Below are 13,848 nucleotides of genomic sequence, written 5' to 3'. Positions count from 1 at the left end.
TATAAATTCAAACTATTCAAATTATTAAAATTTCATATTAATTTTTTTAATTAAACCCATGTAATACATGGGTCTCACACCTAGTATATATATATATATATATATATATATATATATATATATATATATATATATATATATATATATCATTACTAAATTGTAAAAAAGAATTACGAATTTGAATGATTTGATTTTTTAAAAGCATGCTTTGAATAAACGAAAAAATGTTAAAAAAACAATAATTAAATTATATAAACAAATAAAATATCAAAAAATTAAAAAATAAACGAACAAAAAATAATATGATTCTAAATGATTTAGATGATTAATATAAAAAATAAAATGAAATTTGAAATTAATTTATATTAAGTTCATTAAAATAATAAAAAAATTAAGTACTCAAACCCGTCTTTTTTCCCAAACAAAAAGCACATCTGCCATGTCACATATCCGCGTGATTGTCCCCTCATCTCACTCGTCCATTCTCTTACATCGGCGGATCCCAACACATCAAGGATCCAGCTCACCCCCACTCCCCCCTATATATTCAAATCCCTTCATTTCAGTTTTTCATCGTCTGTTCTTCGTTTTCCCTCCTCTGCAGAAGCTTTTATTAAGGTAAGTGTGTTTCCCTCAATTTTTTCCCCAAGATTTATCGCTTTTTAATCCAAGAGGATTACATTAACCCTGATATGAAACAAATTTATATTGCAGACTTTCAATCAATTTGAAAATGTCAGGACGTGGAAAGGGAGGAAAGGGATTGGGAAAGGGAGGAGCAAAGCGTCATAGGAAGGTTCTCCGTGACAACATTCAGGGGATCACGAAGCCGGCGATCCGTCGTCTGGCGAGGAGAGGTGGTGTGAAGCGTATCAGTGGTTTGATATACGAAGAGACTCGTGGAGTATTGAAGATCTTTTTGGAGAATGTGATCAGAGACGCTGTTACATACACAGAACATGCTCGCCGGAAAACTGTTACAGCCATGGATGTCGTGTATGCGTTGAAGAGGCAAGGCCGTACTCTTTACGGATTTGGTGGTTAGGGTTTGTCTGTTTAGAAAAAGTCTTGCTATCAAGAAAGAAAATGGTTAAGGTTAGGGTTAGAGTTCTTCCTATTTGGGTCGGGTTGGGATCACACTGTTTTTAAATTTACTCGATTTAATGTAATTAGTTGGCTATGCAATCAATGAGTCAATGAGTTGATGCTTATTTTAACCTTACTGTTCTGACTGAATTGACAGTTACTTGTTTTAGCTTGCTCTTTTGTTTACCTCTTCTCGGATGTCTTTTCCAAGAAGGATGCAACAGCTCCGTTTTCCCCATTTAACCTCTTTGAAATATTACAATTTTTGCTTGTCTTGATCTTATATAACTCCAGGAACTAATCTTTGAGAATTAAATCATGGCACCATCTATCCTTCAAAAAATGAGTACAATTTTAAGCCCTTGTTTTCCTGCAAAATAGTTTATCAAGATAAATACCCCACACCTCTAAATCCCAAGAAATTTGATAAATAGCAAGCCACACCCTAGGAATACAACATTTAGCTAAAAGCTTTCCATCAATACAATTAATATTATGTATCTACCCTAATAAATGAAAATGTTTTTGCCAAATGTCATGTTCTCATTTAGTTCGACACATGTCATTTTGTAGGATTTTTTTATTTTTTCTTTTTCCACTTGGCATTTTCTTGTGCTTTTAATTTTCTTAAATTTAAAAGTAAATTCCATATTTTATGTGAGTTTATTTATGTTATATAGAATCATTAAATTAAATTTCAATAACCATACCAAGAAAAACCTACAACTACAAATTGGTGCAATAATCAATTCTTCCATAATTAAATGTTTACACATCATAATTTTCACTTATACAATAACTTTTTCAAAACAAAAAATGTTATGGAATCCAATTATAAACAAAGAAATTAGTTTTCATTTATTAGGGTAGATATATTGAAAAACTTGATCCTTATTATTTTATATTCAACTTTTTTAAATAAACCCGTGTAATACACGGGGCTCACACCTAGTTGCTTTAATACATGAGTACCAAAGAGAATCATGCTAAATTTTTAATCTCCACCACCATTTCGCAAGAAGCGTAATATTTATGTATCAAAGGCTGTTCGGTATGGTTGCAACCGACGAGTTCGTGGTCTAGGTGGCCACGGACCATGACCGTGCACACCACCCCTGTGGCTCGTGGTTGGGACAACAAAGGGAAATGGCCAATGTAATTGGCTATTTAGTAACGACCATATTTAGGGTTTAACTTTTTTATTTTTTATTTTTTTTATCTTTCGAACAACATTAAACCTCTTATATAAATACCATACTTATTCATTCATTTTACTCATATAATTCATTTTTCTTCTTCTCAAAATCACATACTTCTTTTGCTTGATAAATTCAAAACCAATGGCTCTTAAAAAGATGAATTGGTGAGAAAATGAAGAAGAGAACTTAACATTAGCATGGGTAGCTGTTTCAGAAGACCTAGAAATACCTCATAATTTTTGGATAAAAGTTGGAAACGATTTTCATGATTTAATGGGTTGCCAAAGTCGTAATCTTGATGAAATATGTTTGAAGTTTCGCGACATGAGGGTTAAATGCCTTGAATGCAACGAAATTTATAACTTTGTTATAAACAACGTAAACGAAGGCGACCTGTTTGGTGTGATCATGTATCAATATGAAGACACGAAACACACACCGTTTAAACAAGTCAAAGCTTGACGAAAATTGAGAGTCCCCAAAATTTGGTCATTAAAAATAAGAGTTAAAAACTAGTTTAAGTTGTTTGTAGTTGCATTTTTATGTTTTTTTAATTATTATTATCTTTTTATTTTATATTGTCTGTTTTAAATTAATGTAATCTTTGTTGTATTGTATAAAAAACTAATTTAAAAAAATATGTTTTATTGTTTTTGTGAATTAAATTTAAATAAAAAATATGTTTTATTGTGTTTTAATGTATTTTTGAATGAAATTTAAATAAAAAAAATAAGGTGGAGTGGTGTTTAGTGGTAGGTATCCCATGATTAGTGGTAAGAGTGTGATGATGATGACCCACCACTATAATGGTTATTGGTGGATATAACAGATGGTCTAAGGCTACCAACACCAAATCCCCTAAGCTTTTGGGTCTAGTGACCACATCCCACGCAACTCAATGCATTTTTCTAATATTATCAATGCCACCCGAAATAATTCTTCTCTAAATTCTCTCCAAAGTCCAACATACCTCATTATCATTTTAATAAGTTTTATAATTTTTTTAAAATAAATTAGATGAGAGAATTTTGTTCATATATTTCTAAAATTTTATACTTATGTTTCTAAAAGTTATCTTTAAATTTGTTTTTATTATTACAAAATCTTCCAAAGATCTCAAACTTTGTAATTGAAATTATAGGGGTGAATGAATAATGGTGTCTATTGAGTTAGTAAGTAAGCTGGTATGTATGCTTGGACTAGTAGCATGAGTTTTTTCTTTTTTTTTTTTTTTCTTTTTTTTTTTTTTTGACTGGATCATGAGGTGAGTTTGTTGAAATCTATTTTGATGAAAAAAAAATGAATGAGAGAAATGTGATACGCGGTTGTGTGAAACTGAAAGTTAAAATCTTGGCATTATTCTTATAGAGTGGTATTTAAAATATAATAATAATAATAATAATAATAATAATAATAATAATAATAATAATTTATTTTTTATTTGAAAAATGATTGTTGAAATGAAAGAGGGGATAAAAGAAGAAAGAAAGATGTGGTGGTTTCTTATAATGGTTACATCATTTTTTAATGGCCAATAGAACCCATTTTCGAGCTTGTGTGAATATGGTAGTATCTGCTTGTGTTTAGATTACATAACATAAGTATATGTCATATATAATGTTTCCATCCATCTGTATATGTATACATACTCATCTGTATACAAAATACCCATTGGTTTTTGGAGTATTTGGATTTGTTGTTATTGGCATTACTATCTTGATAGTTCTTAGGTTGAGAATTATTGTTCAGAATCCACATATTGGTTCAACCTATGCGAACCATTTTCCACATTGTCTCAATGTTGTCTAGTACTATGGTATTAAAGAGATTTGATGTTGTCACGTCGATAGTTTCACACTTAAAATTGTGAAGGAAAAGATCACTTATATATCTTTTTATTACAAAAATTCATAGAAGTTTATAGGGAATATAAAAAACGAATATTTTTTTTAATGAAGATAACTCAAATGTCTTGTCCTTCAATTGAAAACTATATCCAATGATTTGTGAAAACCTTTATTGAGTTATCGTATGTTCTTTTATCTTTATTCTATTACTTTTCATTTAAAGTTTAATAGGGTTGCTTAAATGACCATGACTTTTAATGTTTTAAGTCTTACACACAATGAAGAAATCGAACACAAATCTGATTGGTTTAGTAAGTCACATGCTTAAGGAATAATAATAAATAAAATATCATGATTAGTTTGGATATATATATATATATATATATATATATATATATATATATATAAGCTTAGGTACATAATAGACACATATCCCTAACCCCATATATATATATATATATACACACACACACACACAAACACACACCCTCACACCATAGTAGCCCCTCCCCCCCCCCCCCCCCCCATCGAGAGGGACCAAGTGTTTTTATATATTGGTTTGTTGAAATGTTAACGTATGGTATGTTAGTAAGCATTGAGGGTTGCGCTACCGAATGAGGTAACACATATTATAGACGATTTGCACAGATGACATGGGGTACAAACTTCCTCAACTAGTATGTTTAGACATTTACACAAATGAGCATTGAGGGCTACGCTACCGAATGAGGTAACACATATTATAGGCGATTTGCATAGATGGCACGGGGGTACACATTTCCTAACTAGTATGTTTAGACATTTTCACTTTTATGTTAAACATATGTGAATATTTGTTTTAATCACTGTTTTTAATGTATGTGCAAAACTTTGTTTATTATTATTATTATTATTATTATTATTATTATACTACCATTTAACTTTGTTTTTCAAATCCACAATGTAATTGGACCATCAAATAAGCCTTAAATGAAACATAAAAACATAAAACAACTTTAATGTTTGTCATTAATAGAAATGATCTTTATATACATAACCATCTGTCTTTGTTTTTTACGAACAAAACTTTTGGATAGTCGTACGATAATTTTGCCTTTTTTTATCAAATCATGCTTTCGCTCCTCTCATTTTCTCACAAATTTGCCCAAAACTCACCCTCTACAATCCCAATGTGCTCGCTTTTTTATCCGGTGGGCAGTAGCCTAAATTTATTTTTTCATATCCACTATCTGTTTTTTCTTGGCTTCAATAGTTCCTAGCTTATCCTTCATTTGTTGGCCGAGTCGCTTAGATTATGCTTTTGGTTCTTTGTACCCTGATTCTTTAGCATCTACCTGCCTCCTAGATTCAAAATTTCCCCAATGCGTTAACTAATTGTTGGATTTGAAGGACAATTAGTGTTGTGAATGAATTTCAGATAATGGGAAGACATTTTCAGACAATGACTTAAAGGGTTTTATTATGAAATATGTTATGACTGACTTTTGGTGAGAATTAGGTTATGATAAAAAATGGTTTAAATATACTTTGAATATAGAGGTATGTTAGAAATCTAATGAAATTGAATTTTAGATATAAAATCATAAATAATTAGATGGTATTGACGTGATAATAAAGTGGTATGTGAATTTTGATAGTTCAATTAATTATAATTTTAGGAGGGCGTTGTTAGATAACTTGTAAATAAATACATTTTCAATTATATTTGGATTTATTACATTTATTTGGTAACAATAAAAGCTAATTAAAAGTAACTCCGAAATCCTAAATCTACCTCCGGAATACAATGTCGGAGAAAATATTTTTTTGCAAAAAAGACCATAAAAATTAGTTGTGACTGATGAGTATCTTTTTACCAGCACATTATACTATTGAGACACAAGCCCTCTCACATTAGTTCACTTAACATCCTAAAATAAAATATTGATGTTAATACATTGGCCATGTCAAATAAAAAGAAAGTTTGAATGTATATCCAAAATTTGGATCAAAGACATCGATCACATCTTCTCGACTTTGAAGTTAGACTTATTTAGGGCATGTATCTTAAGCTAAAGAGACTGGGATCTGCATAGCTCGACCTATGTGAGGTGAAATCTAATGTGGAGCTCGGAAAATGAGGAGAGCTCCAGCTCATCATGTCGATATAACGAGGTTTTGTGTAGAGTTCAACACACTTTTGTTATTTCTCTCCCTTCGATAAAGAAGGAGATATGGCTAGGATTGTAAACAAACTGAACCAACGAACTATTTGTGAACCGTTCGGCGGAAAGTTCGTTTATTAATAAATGAATAAACATGAACACAAATTCGTGTTTGTTTAATTAATTGAATTAACATGAATAATGGTCTTTTTCGTCAAATTATGTTCGTGAACGTTTGTTTATGTTGTTCGTTCATTTAAGTTCCACTTATGTTCATATATGCTCAATTGTGTTTGATTACATTATTATATTATTTGTTTGTTTATGTTCATATGTGTTCAATTATGTTTGTTTGTCTCCATCCATATATGTTCGTTTAGCGTGTTCACGAACATAAGCAAACGAACATGAACTATGTAATTTGTTAAACAAACGAACATGAACAAGAAAACTTGTTTGTTTATCCGTTCATGTTTGTTTGTTTGTTCGACTACCTTAAACGAACGAACATGAACAACCTCGTTCATGTTCATTCGGTTCATTTACAACCCTAAATATAACTTCATTCTAATGTAGAGCTCGATACTAGCTACCAACACTCCTCTTAGCCTTATAGTTTATAGCCATGCAATGCATAATTAAACTCATTAAATTATGAAGATACCAAATTTTATATGGTTTCTAGACCTTGTACTTTATTGTAGAATAACAAACATAGGGGACTAAACTTGCATCAACTCAATACTTTAAGGTCTAATAAATCGGGGTGGATTCTCTCTATGGGTCGGGTCTCCTTAATGGAAAACCTAAACTCTTTGATTTCTTCCATAATCGATAATCGCTTCTTCCCTCCACCTTCTTACCTGTGTGTGAGACTGTACAGAGTTTGAGAATGGGGTTTTTCGATCTTAATATACCCTACACTGAATCCAACAAGCGGAACCCTACCACCGAAAAATCGATACGATTGAAACTCGCCGTCAAAGCCATGGAATTGGGTTACACCGGAGTTGCATACAACCGTACTATTACCGGAGTAATGTCGGAAGCAGACCGTTGTTCAATCTCTTTGTTCCCTCTTTCTTCTGTTCTCAAGGTCTCTCCTTCTATCTCCACCTCTGTAAACCTTCACCGCCGCCTCCTCAATGTTCCAACCTCCACACCCTTCCGTCAATACACTCGTCTCACGGTTGTTGTTGATACACCCGCACAAGGATCAGCTCTTAATTCTGGCAACCCGGTTCTTAAAACTTATGACATTGTTGCTGTGAGACCCTTGAAACAGGACGCCTTCGATCAAGCTTGTAAAAATTACGAGGTCTTGTTTTGTTTCATTTTTTTCAATGAATATTTACATCATACACAAGCAGATAATTAGTAGAGACTTGTTTGTGTCATAAGTATGTTCATAATTATGTACTAAGGTTTATTTTCGCTGATTTTATAAGGGGATACTAGATTCATAGATCCAAAATAAGCTTATACGTCAGTGATTTCTTTATTAGCAACTGATTTAAGATTCTGAATTCTGAATGTGTTCGCGTATAGGTGGATATAATTTCCATTGATTTTTCAGAGAATCGTTTTCGATTGAAGCAACCCTTGATTAAGGCTGCAATCGAGGTTATAATTCTGTAACTATCCCTATTTGATTTGCTTTTAAATCTTTTTGTTAGTTACCTTCTAGAATCTTTACAGAAGTAGAAATTTAGACATGGGTATTTGATTATGAGAAGATATTCTTGTTGTTGATATGCAGAGAGGAGTATATTTTGAAATTACATACTCAGGTCTTGTTCTGGATGCTCAGTTGAGAAGACAAATGATATCCAATGCCAAGGTATAACTATAAGATCTTCCATTTTTATTTATATCACACAACAGATTTATGGAATTAGTCTTCTGATAAGAGGTATATGCTATTTGAACTTTGAAGGTGTTGGTGGATTGGACACGTGGAAAAAACCTAATTTTTTCAAGTGCTGCTCCTTCTGTAACTGAACTTAGAGGACCACATGATGTTGCAAATCTTGCATCTCTACTTGGTTTATCAATGGAACGTGCTAAAGCTTCTGTTTCAAGAACATGTAGGTATATAAATAATGCTTTTTCAAAGTGTCATGTGGTAAATTATCGACTTCCATTTGTGTAAATTATGTTTCTTGCATGATCCACAGATCTCTACTTGAAAACAGTTTAAGAAAGAAGAAATTCTACAAAGAGGCGATAAGGGTTGAGTTAATCACAACTGATATTGAGGGAGCTGGTTTTGATGACTGGCTTAAGTGGGACCCAATCTCTAGTGGTGAAGGTGATTTGCAAATTGATGACATGGCAAAGTCATTTGCAGCCTCAAGTAAAGAATCAAAAACTGTTAAAGCCATTGATTTTGTTTCAGTCATTGATGGATTGTCATCACATGGATTGCACATTAAGGACATGGTATCTGAAACAAAATTAGAGTCATATGATCCTATTGAAAATAGTCAGACTTCATTGATGGAGGCTCAGGAGAAAGGAGAAAATGAAAAGTTTGAAACTGTTGAAGTTTTGGCTAATGTTGAGGGAGGTGAAACTTGTGCTATGATTATAGAAGAAGTGAATAAGATACCAAGTGATGAGGCTATATTAGAAGCAAATGTCAGTAAATGTGAAGAAGTTGACAAATTTTCTTGTGATGCATCTTTGTGTGAAGAGTTTTTGGAAGAAGAACACATGAAGGATGCAAGAGATGTGATAGCTACACCTGTTAGTTCATCTTTGCCCTTGTGTAGTGTATCTTTGAATGAAGATGTTTTAGAAGAAGAATTGAGTGTAATGGGGGAAAATGTTTCAGTTGCAGCTTCCAATACTTTGGCCACTTTAAGGTCTCATGATGAGTTGGAACATATCGATGGTAATTCAGTTGTTCATGAGCCATTGGAAGATATATCAATGGAAGTCCAAGAAGAAGTCAAAGAGCATAGTCAAATCAATCATTTTTATGCACAAGAGTCTTCATCAGGTACGTTATTCTTTTAGTAAAGCCTTATAAACTTTAAGAATACTGCCTTCTTGCTTTGAATTGTTTCTCATTTACATGAGACCTTACTTGTGCATCTTGATTTTAGTCTTTATCAACTATTGACACAATCTTGATATAGATGTTAATTGTTTATAATTAACATGTTGAACGAAATCATTTTGTAATGTTGGAGTTGCATCTTCAAAAGTATTTTCTTATAGTCGTTGAAATCTTCGGGATAAAACTTCTTTACTAATCGACATACATCACCACTTTGAAAAGGCTAATTAGTACTTTTAGGTTCTAAACTTGTTGAAAGATGAATCAACTCCATCGAGCTATCATTGAATTGATAATCTAATTCCATTGGTTGACACTTAAGTGCTTCATAAAAAATATCCATACGAGTAATGATATTCAAGTGCATGATGAGCCCCTTTACTAACGTAGGAAGAAGACAAGTAAGGGAAATCGGTGTTGCATATCTGGCAAAATGACTTAACAAGATAGAGCAAATCATCCATTTTTTGCAATAGCACTTTTGTGGATGCAACTAGACCTAATGCATTGAAAATAGCACAATAACACTTTTGGTGGATGCAGTGATGATGTATATGATATTATGATGCATGTTTGGGAGCATTACAAACAATTCTTTCATCTTTAGAGTTAAAAGTACCGAACTTCAAATTGCCTCCAACATTTCAAGAAAATTTCTTTTGCTGATGGAATATGGTCTTTCATTATGGGCTCTAAATGCAAGTGCTTGAGAGGCATACCAACGAAACCAATGAATAGTAGCCATCAATCTCAATCTATTATTCTTATGCTTTTCATCTGTAAATTTCTCACACATTTCATATATCATGTACCTTATCTAACAAATCATCACATACTTTTTGTCCAACATTGTGAAAAGATCTATATTTGGTTCTTATATGATGTACGAAAACACATTTTTTCCCACCAACGTTTTTCTAAGTTTGAAATCCGTCTGTGGTAAAGGCTCGTTGCCCGTAGTATCCCGATCTAGAAGGTTTGTTAGAAGACATGTGAAATAAAACACAACATCCTGTGGATCCATCAATTCCATCCATCAAAGATTGTTTTGGAGGAAAATTGCCCTACATCTAATGGTCGTTACTTAGTACAATAGAACAAGATCTTGGTTTATGTATTCAGATTTATGATTATCCAACAATTAGTCAACGAGTATTAATCTTGGTCCTCTTCAATCAACACTTTCCGTAACATTGTTTTCAAGTTTCTTGGCTTAAAGTAACTTCTTTGGTTTGAATATTTAATTACATTAGATGCTACATTTTGTTTCCTATGTTTTCTCTTTATGAAACTTTTTGGAAAAGATACTAAGGCCAACGAGCATTTACTATAAATGGATTTCAAAAATAGAAGAAAGTTGGTGAGAAATGTGTTTTTTGCATCATATGGCCAGGTCAGAGTAAATCTTTTCAAGATGTTGCACAAAAACATGTGATGATTTGTTAAATAAAGCGCACGATTTACATGTGTTTGAGAAATTTACAATGAAGAATGTAAGAATAATAATCAAGATTGATGGCTTATTGGCTACTATTCATTAAAGTTCGTTGGTTTGCTTTAAAGTAGATGGACTTAGAGCCCATAGTGGAAGACTAGATTCCAATGAACACGAGAAGATTTCTTGAAATTTTGAGGCAATTGATACTTTTAGCATTGAGTAGCATTGAAATGAAAGAATTGTTTGGATTGTTTCACATTGCCCCAAACATGGATCATAAACATTAGTGTTGCATACACCAAAGTGCTATTTTCAATGTATTTAGACTAGTTGTATTTGTATCCACCAAAGTGTTATTGCAAAAAATGAAAGATGGAATGATTTGATCTCTTGTTAAGTCATTTTTTAATGTGCACAACATTGACATCTATGATTTGTCTTTTTCCTACTTTAGTGGAGGGGCTCGAGCTTGTAAGGAGCATATATCGATCATATATTTTAACATCGTTACCTTTTGAATATATTTTACGAAACATTTAATGAAATGAAAGATGGGTTATTGAATGACTCATTGGTATCAAGTCTTGGTGTTTTAATTATTTCAGGGATTAAATTGAGGAGTTTCATATTCCTGTTGAAATACCATTTTTATGTTGTTTTATGCAGAGAAAGTTAGAAGAAAGCAAGGGAGTTCACATGGATCCACATCATTTCCTTTTAAGCGCTTGTTGAGAACTTCACATTTCAAGAAATCTCGGAAGCACAAAACAAAGAGCAAAATTTTGTAAAAGAAACCAACTTTTTGTACAATTTTGCATTATTGATTTTTTTGTCATTAATTCAGTGATTAACAGCTCTATCATTGTTGGCTAATGCAGGAGTCTAAGCGAACTTATCGGATGAGATCTGACATCTAAGAAAGTTCCCAATTTTGACTTTTTTATTTGAAAATTTTGACCATTAGATCATGTTAGTGTGTTATTATATGAACTTGTGCTTGATGGTTCAATATCAATAGCATGTGTTGATCGCTTACTATTGAAAATTGAGTATGTCTTTTTACTATAATTTGATTTGATCATATTCATTTATACTATGTAATCATTTTTAGTATGTGAGTCCTTATTTTACAATGAGGAGATATGAAAATGTTTGTAGGTCCTATTTACTTGATCTGAAAAATAATGGAAGCCGATAGATGAAGGGGATTATGCTTTATTCATGTTTATTACGTAAGGGTTGTCTTCTAATAGGTTTGTAACTTTGGAAGCTGATAGATTATCTTGGCGACTTTTTTGTGTATCTGGTTCGTTCATCATATGATGAGTATTTGGTGTTCATATAAATAACTAGTGTTTTTGCTTACATTTGGTTGCTTTTTATATGTTAACATTTGGGAAAATGACTGGTGGTGGTTTTTGTTTTTGAAGGGGGTAAAATGTTTTGGAATAAAATATGGATCAAAAGTCTTTTTACATGTCTTTAACCTTTATAAAAAAAGATTTTAGTGGCGGTGCTGGTAGTGTTGGTGGTCATGATAGTGGTGATGGCTACATTGGCGGTGAAAAATAGGGTTAGAACTTAAAAAAACGTCTTTCAACATAAAAAAATTATTTTTTTTGTCTTTTGGAAAGAGATCAAAAGATTTTTTTAATATATATATATATATATATATATATATATATATATATATATATATATATATATATATATATATATATATATATATATATATATATATACACTTGTGTGTTCAAATGACTTTCCATTTACAGAGTGACAGACACAAGATATCAAAATGATTTTTTATCAAAAAAAAAAAAAAAACAAACTCATTGAATGAACAAGATAATTAAATGAATTATTAAATTTTATTGTTATATTTGGTTGATTCAAAATATGAAATAAATTATTAAAACATTTTTTTTTTGTAATAAATATAAAAGTAAGTCGAGTAAATTGATACATAAAGATTTTTTTTTTAATTTATATTAATAAATTTTAATTAAGGAATTATATATGAACTTTTTTAGAAAAAAAATGAAATCTTGAAATACAATTATAAAAAAAATACATATACTTCTACTTGTAAAAAATTAAAAGAAAAAAAGAAAGACTTTTAACTATTTTGAAAATTTCAAAAAAGCTAATATTATTAGAGATTGAACGACTAAAAGTAATAATATATATATATATATATATATATATATATATATATATATATATATATATATATATATATATATATATATATATATATATATATATATATATATATATATATATAGGGTTAGGTTCATTTGAGACCACTTATATTTTGTGAGACCGTGAGACGCATTTGTTTATTTTTTTTATTTATTTTTATTTTTTTTAGTTAATTCATGTTCCGAAAATAATATTTAAAAAAAGAATTTTTTGATTTTTCCATTTATTTTGCATTTTAAAATTATTTGTAGAATATGTACAGTGTAATATTCTATTTAGAATATTTCACGTATTTTTAAAAAAAAATAGAATTTTTTTTTATTTTTTATTTATTTATTTTTTATTTTTTTTAGTTAATTCAAGTTCCGAAAATAATATTTAAAAAAAGAATTTTTAGATTTTTCCATTTATTTTGCATTTTAAAATTATTTTTTAGAATATGTCAGTGAAATATTCTATTTAGAATATTTCACGTATTTTTCAAAAAAAAAACGAATTTTTTTTTATTTTTTTAATATTTTTTTTAGTTAATTCAAGTTCCGAAAATAACATTTAAAAAAAGAATTTTTGGATTTTTCCATTTATTTTGCATTTTAAAATTATTTTTAGATTTGGTCTCACGGTCTCACAAAATTAGAATGGTCTCAAATGAACCTGAACCTATATATATATATATATATATATATATATATATATATATATATATATATATATATAGGGTTGGATTATTTTGTTCTAACTATCTATTGTGTGCATGTAGGATTGATTCTGGACCAATCATTTTAGTTATTTTAAGAAAGTAATTAATGCATATTACATGTTGAAGATATAATGAGTATTAATTAAATCTTTAGCATTTAATATG

The 13,848-nt window shown here is 30.4% G+C and overlaps 1 protein-coding gene and 1 long non-coding RNA gene across 2 annotated transcripts; both read left to right on the top strand.

Moving 5' to 3' along the window:
- The first annotated feature begins 460 nt into the window (after positions 1–460).
- Positions 461–1,217, top strand: LOC145055184 (uncharacterized). Its single transcript, XR_013685096.1, has 2 exons — positions 461–618; positions 715–1,217. It is a non-coding gene; the product is annotated as an uncharacterized LOC145055184 (long non-coding RNA).
- A 5,858-nt stretch (positions 1,218–7,075) lies between these two features.
- GAF1 (Polymerase/histidinol phosphatase-like protein) lies at positions 7,076–11,996 on the top strand. Its single transcript, XM_079003484.1, has 7 exons — positions 7,076–7,594; positions 7,825–7,899; positions 8,036–8,116; positions 8,213–8,367; positions 8,454–9,280; positions 11,445–11,562; positions 11,657–11,996. The coding sequence occupies exons 1-7, from the start codon at positions 7,169–7,171 to the stop codon at positions 11,679–11,681; spliced, it is 1,707 nt and encodes a 568-aa protein (XP_078859610.1). The 5' UTR covers positions 7,076–7,168; the 3' UTR covers positions 11,682–11,996.
- The last annotated feature ends 1,852 nt before the right edge of the window (positions 11,997–13,848 follow it).

Source organism: Lactuca serriola, chromosome 5 (genome assembly GCF_051521515.1).
Source record: "Lactuca serriola cultivar US96UC23 chromosome 5, Lser_US96UC23_V15, whole genome shotgun sequence".
NCBI classification, from domain to species: Eukaryota; Viridiplantae; Streptophyta; class Magnoliopsida; order Asterales; family Asteraceae; genus Lactuca; species Lactuca serriola.
The sequence above is the reverse complement of the archived record's forward strand: the minus strand, read 5'-3'. Positions and strand labels throughout refer to the sequence as shown.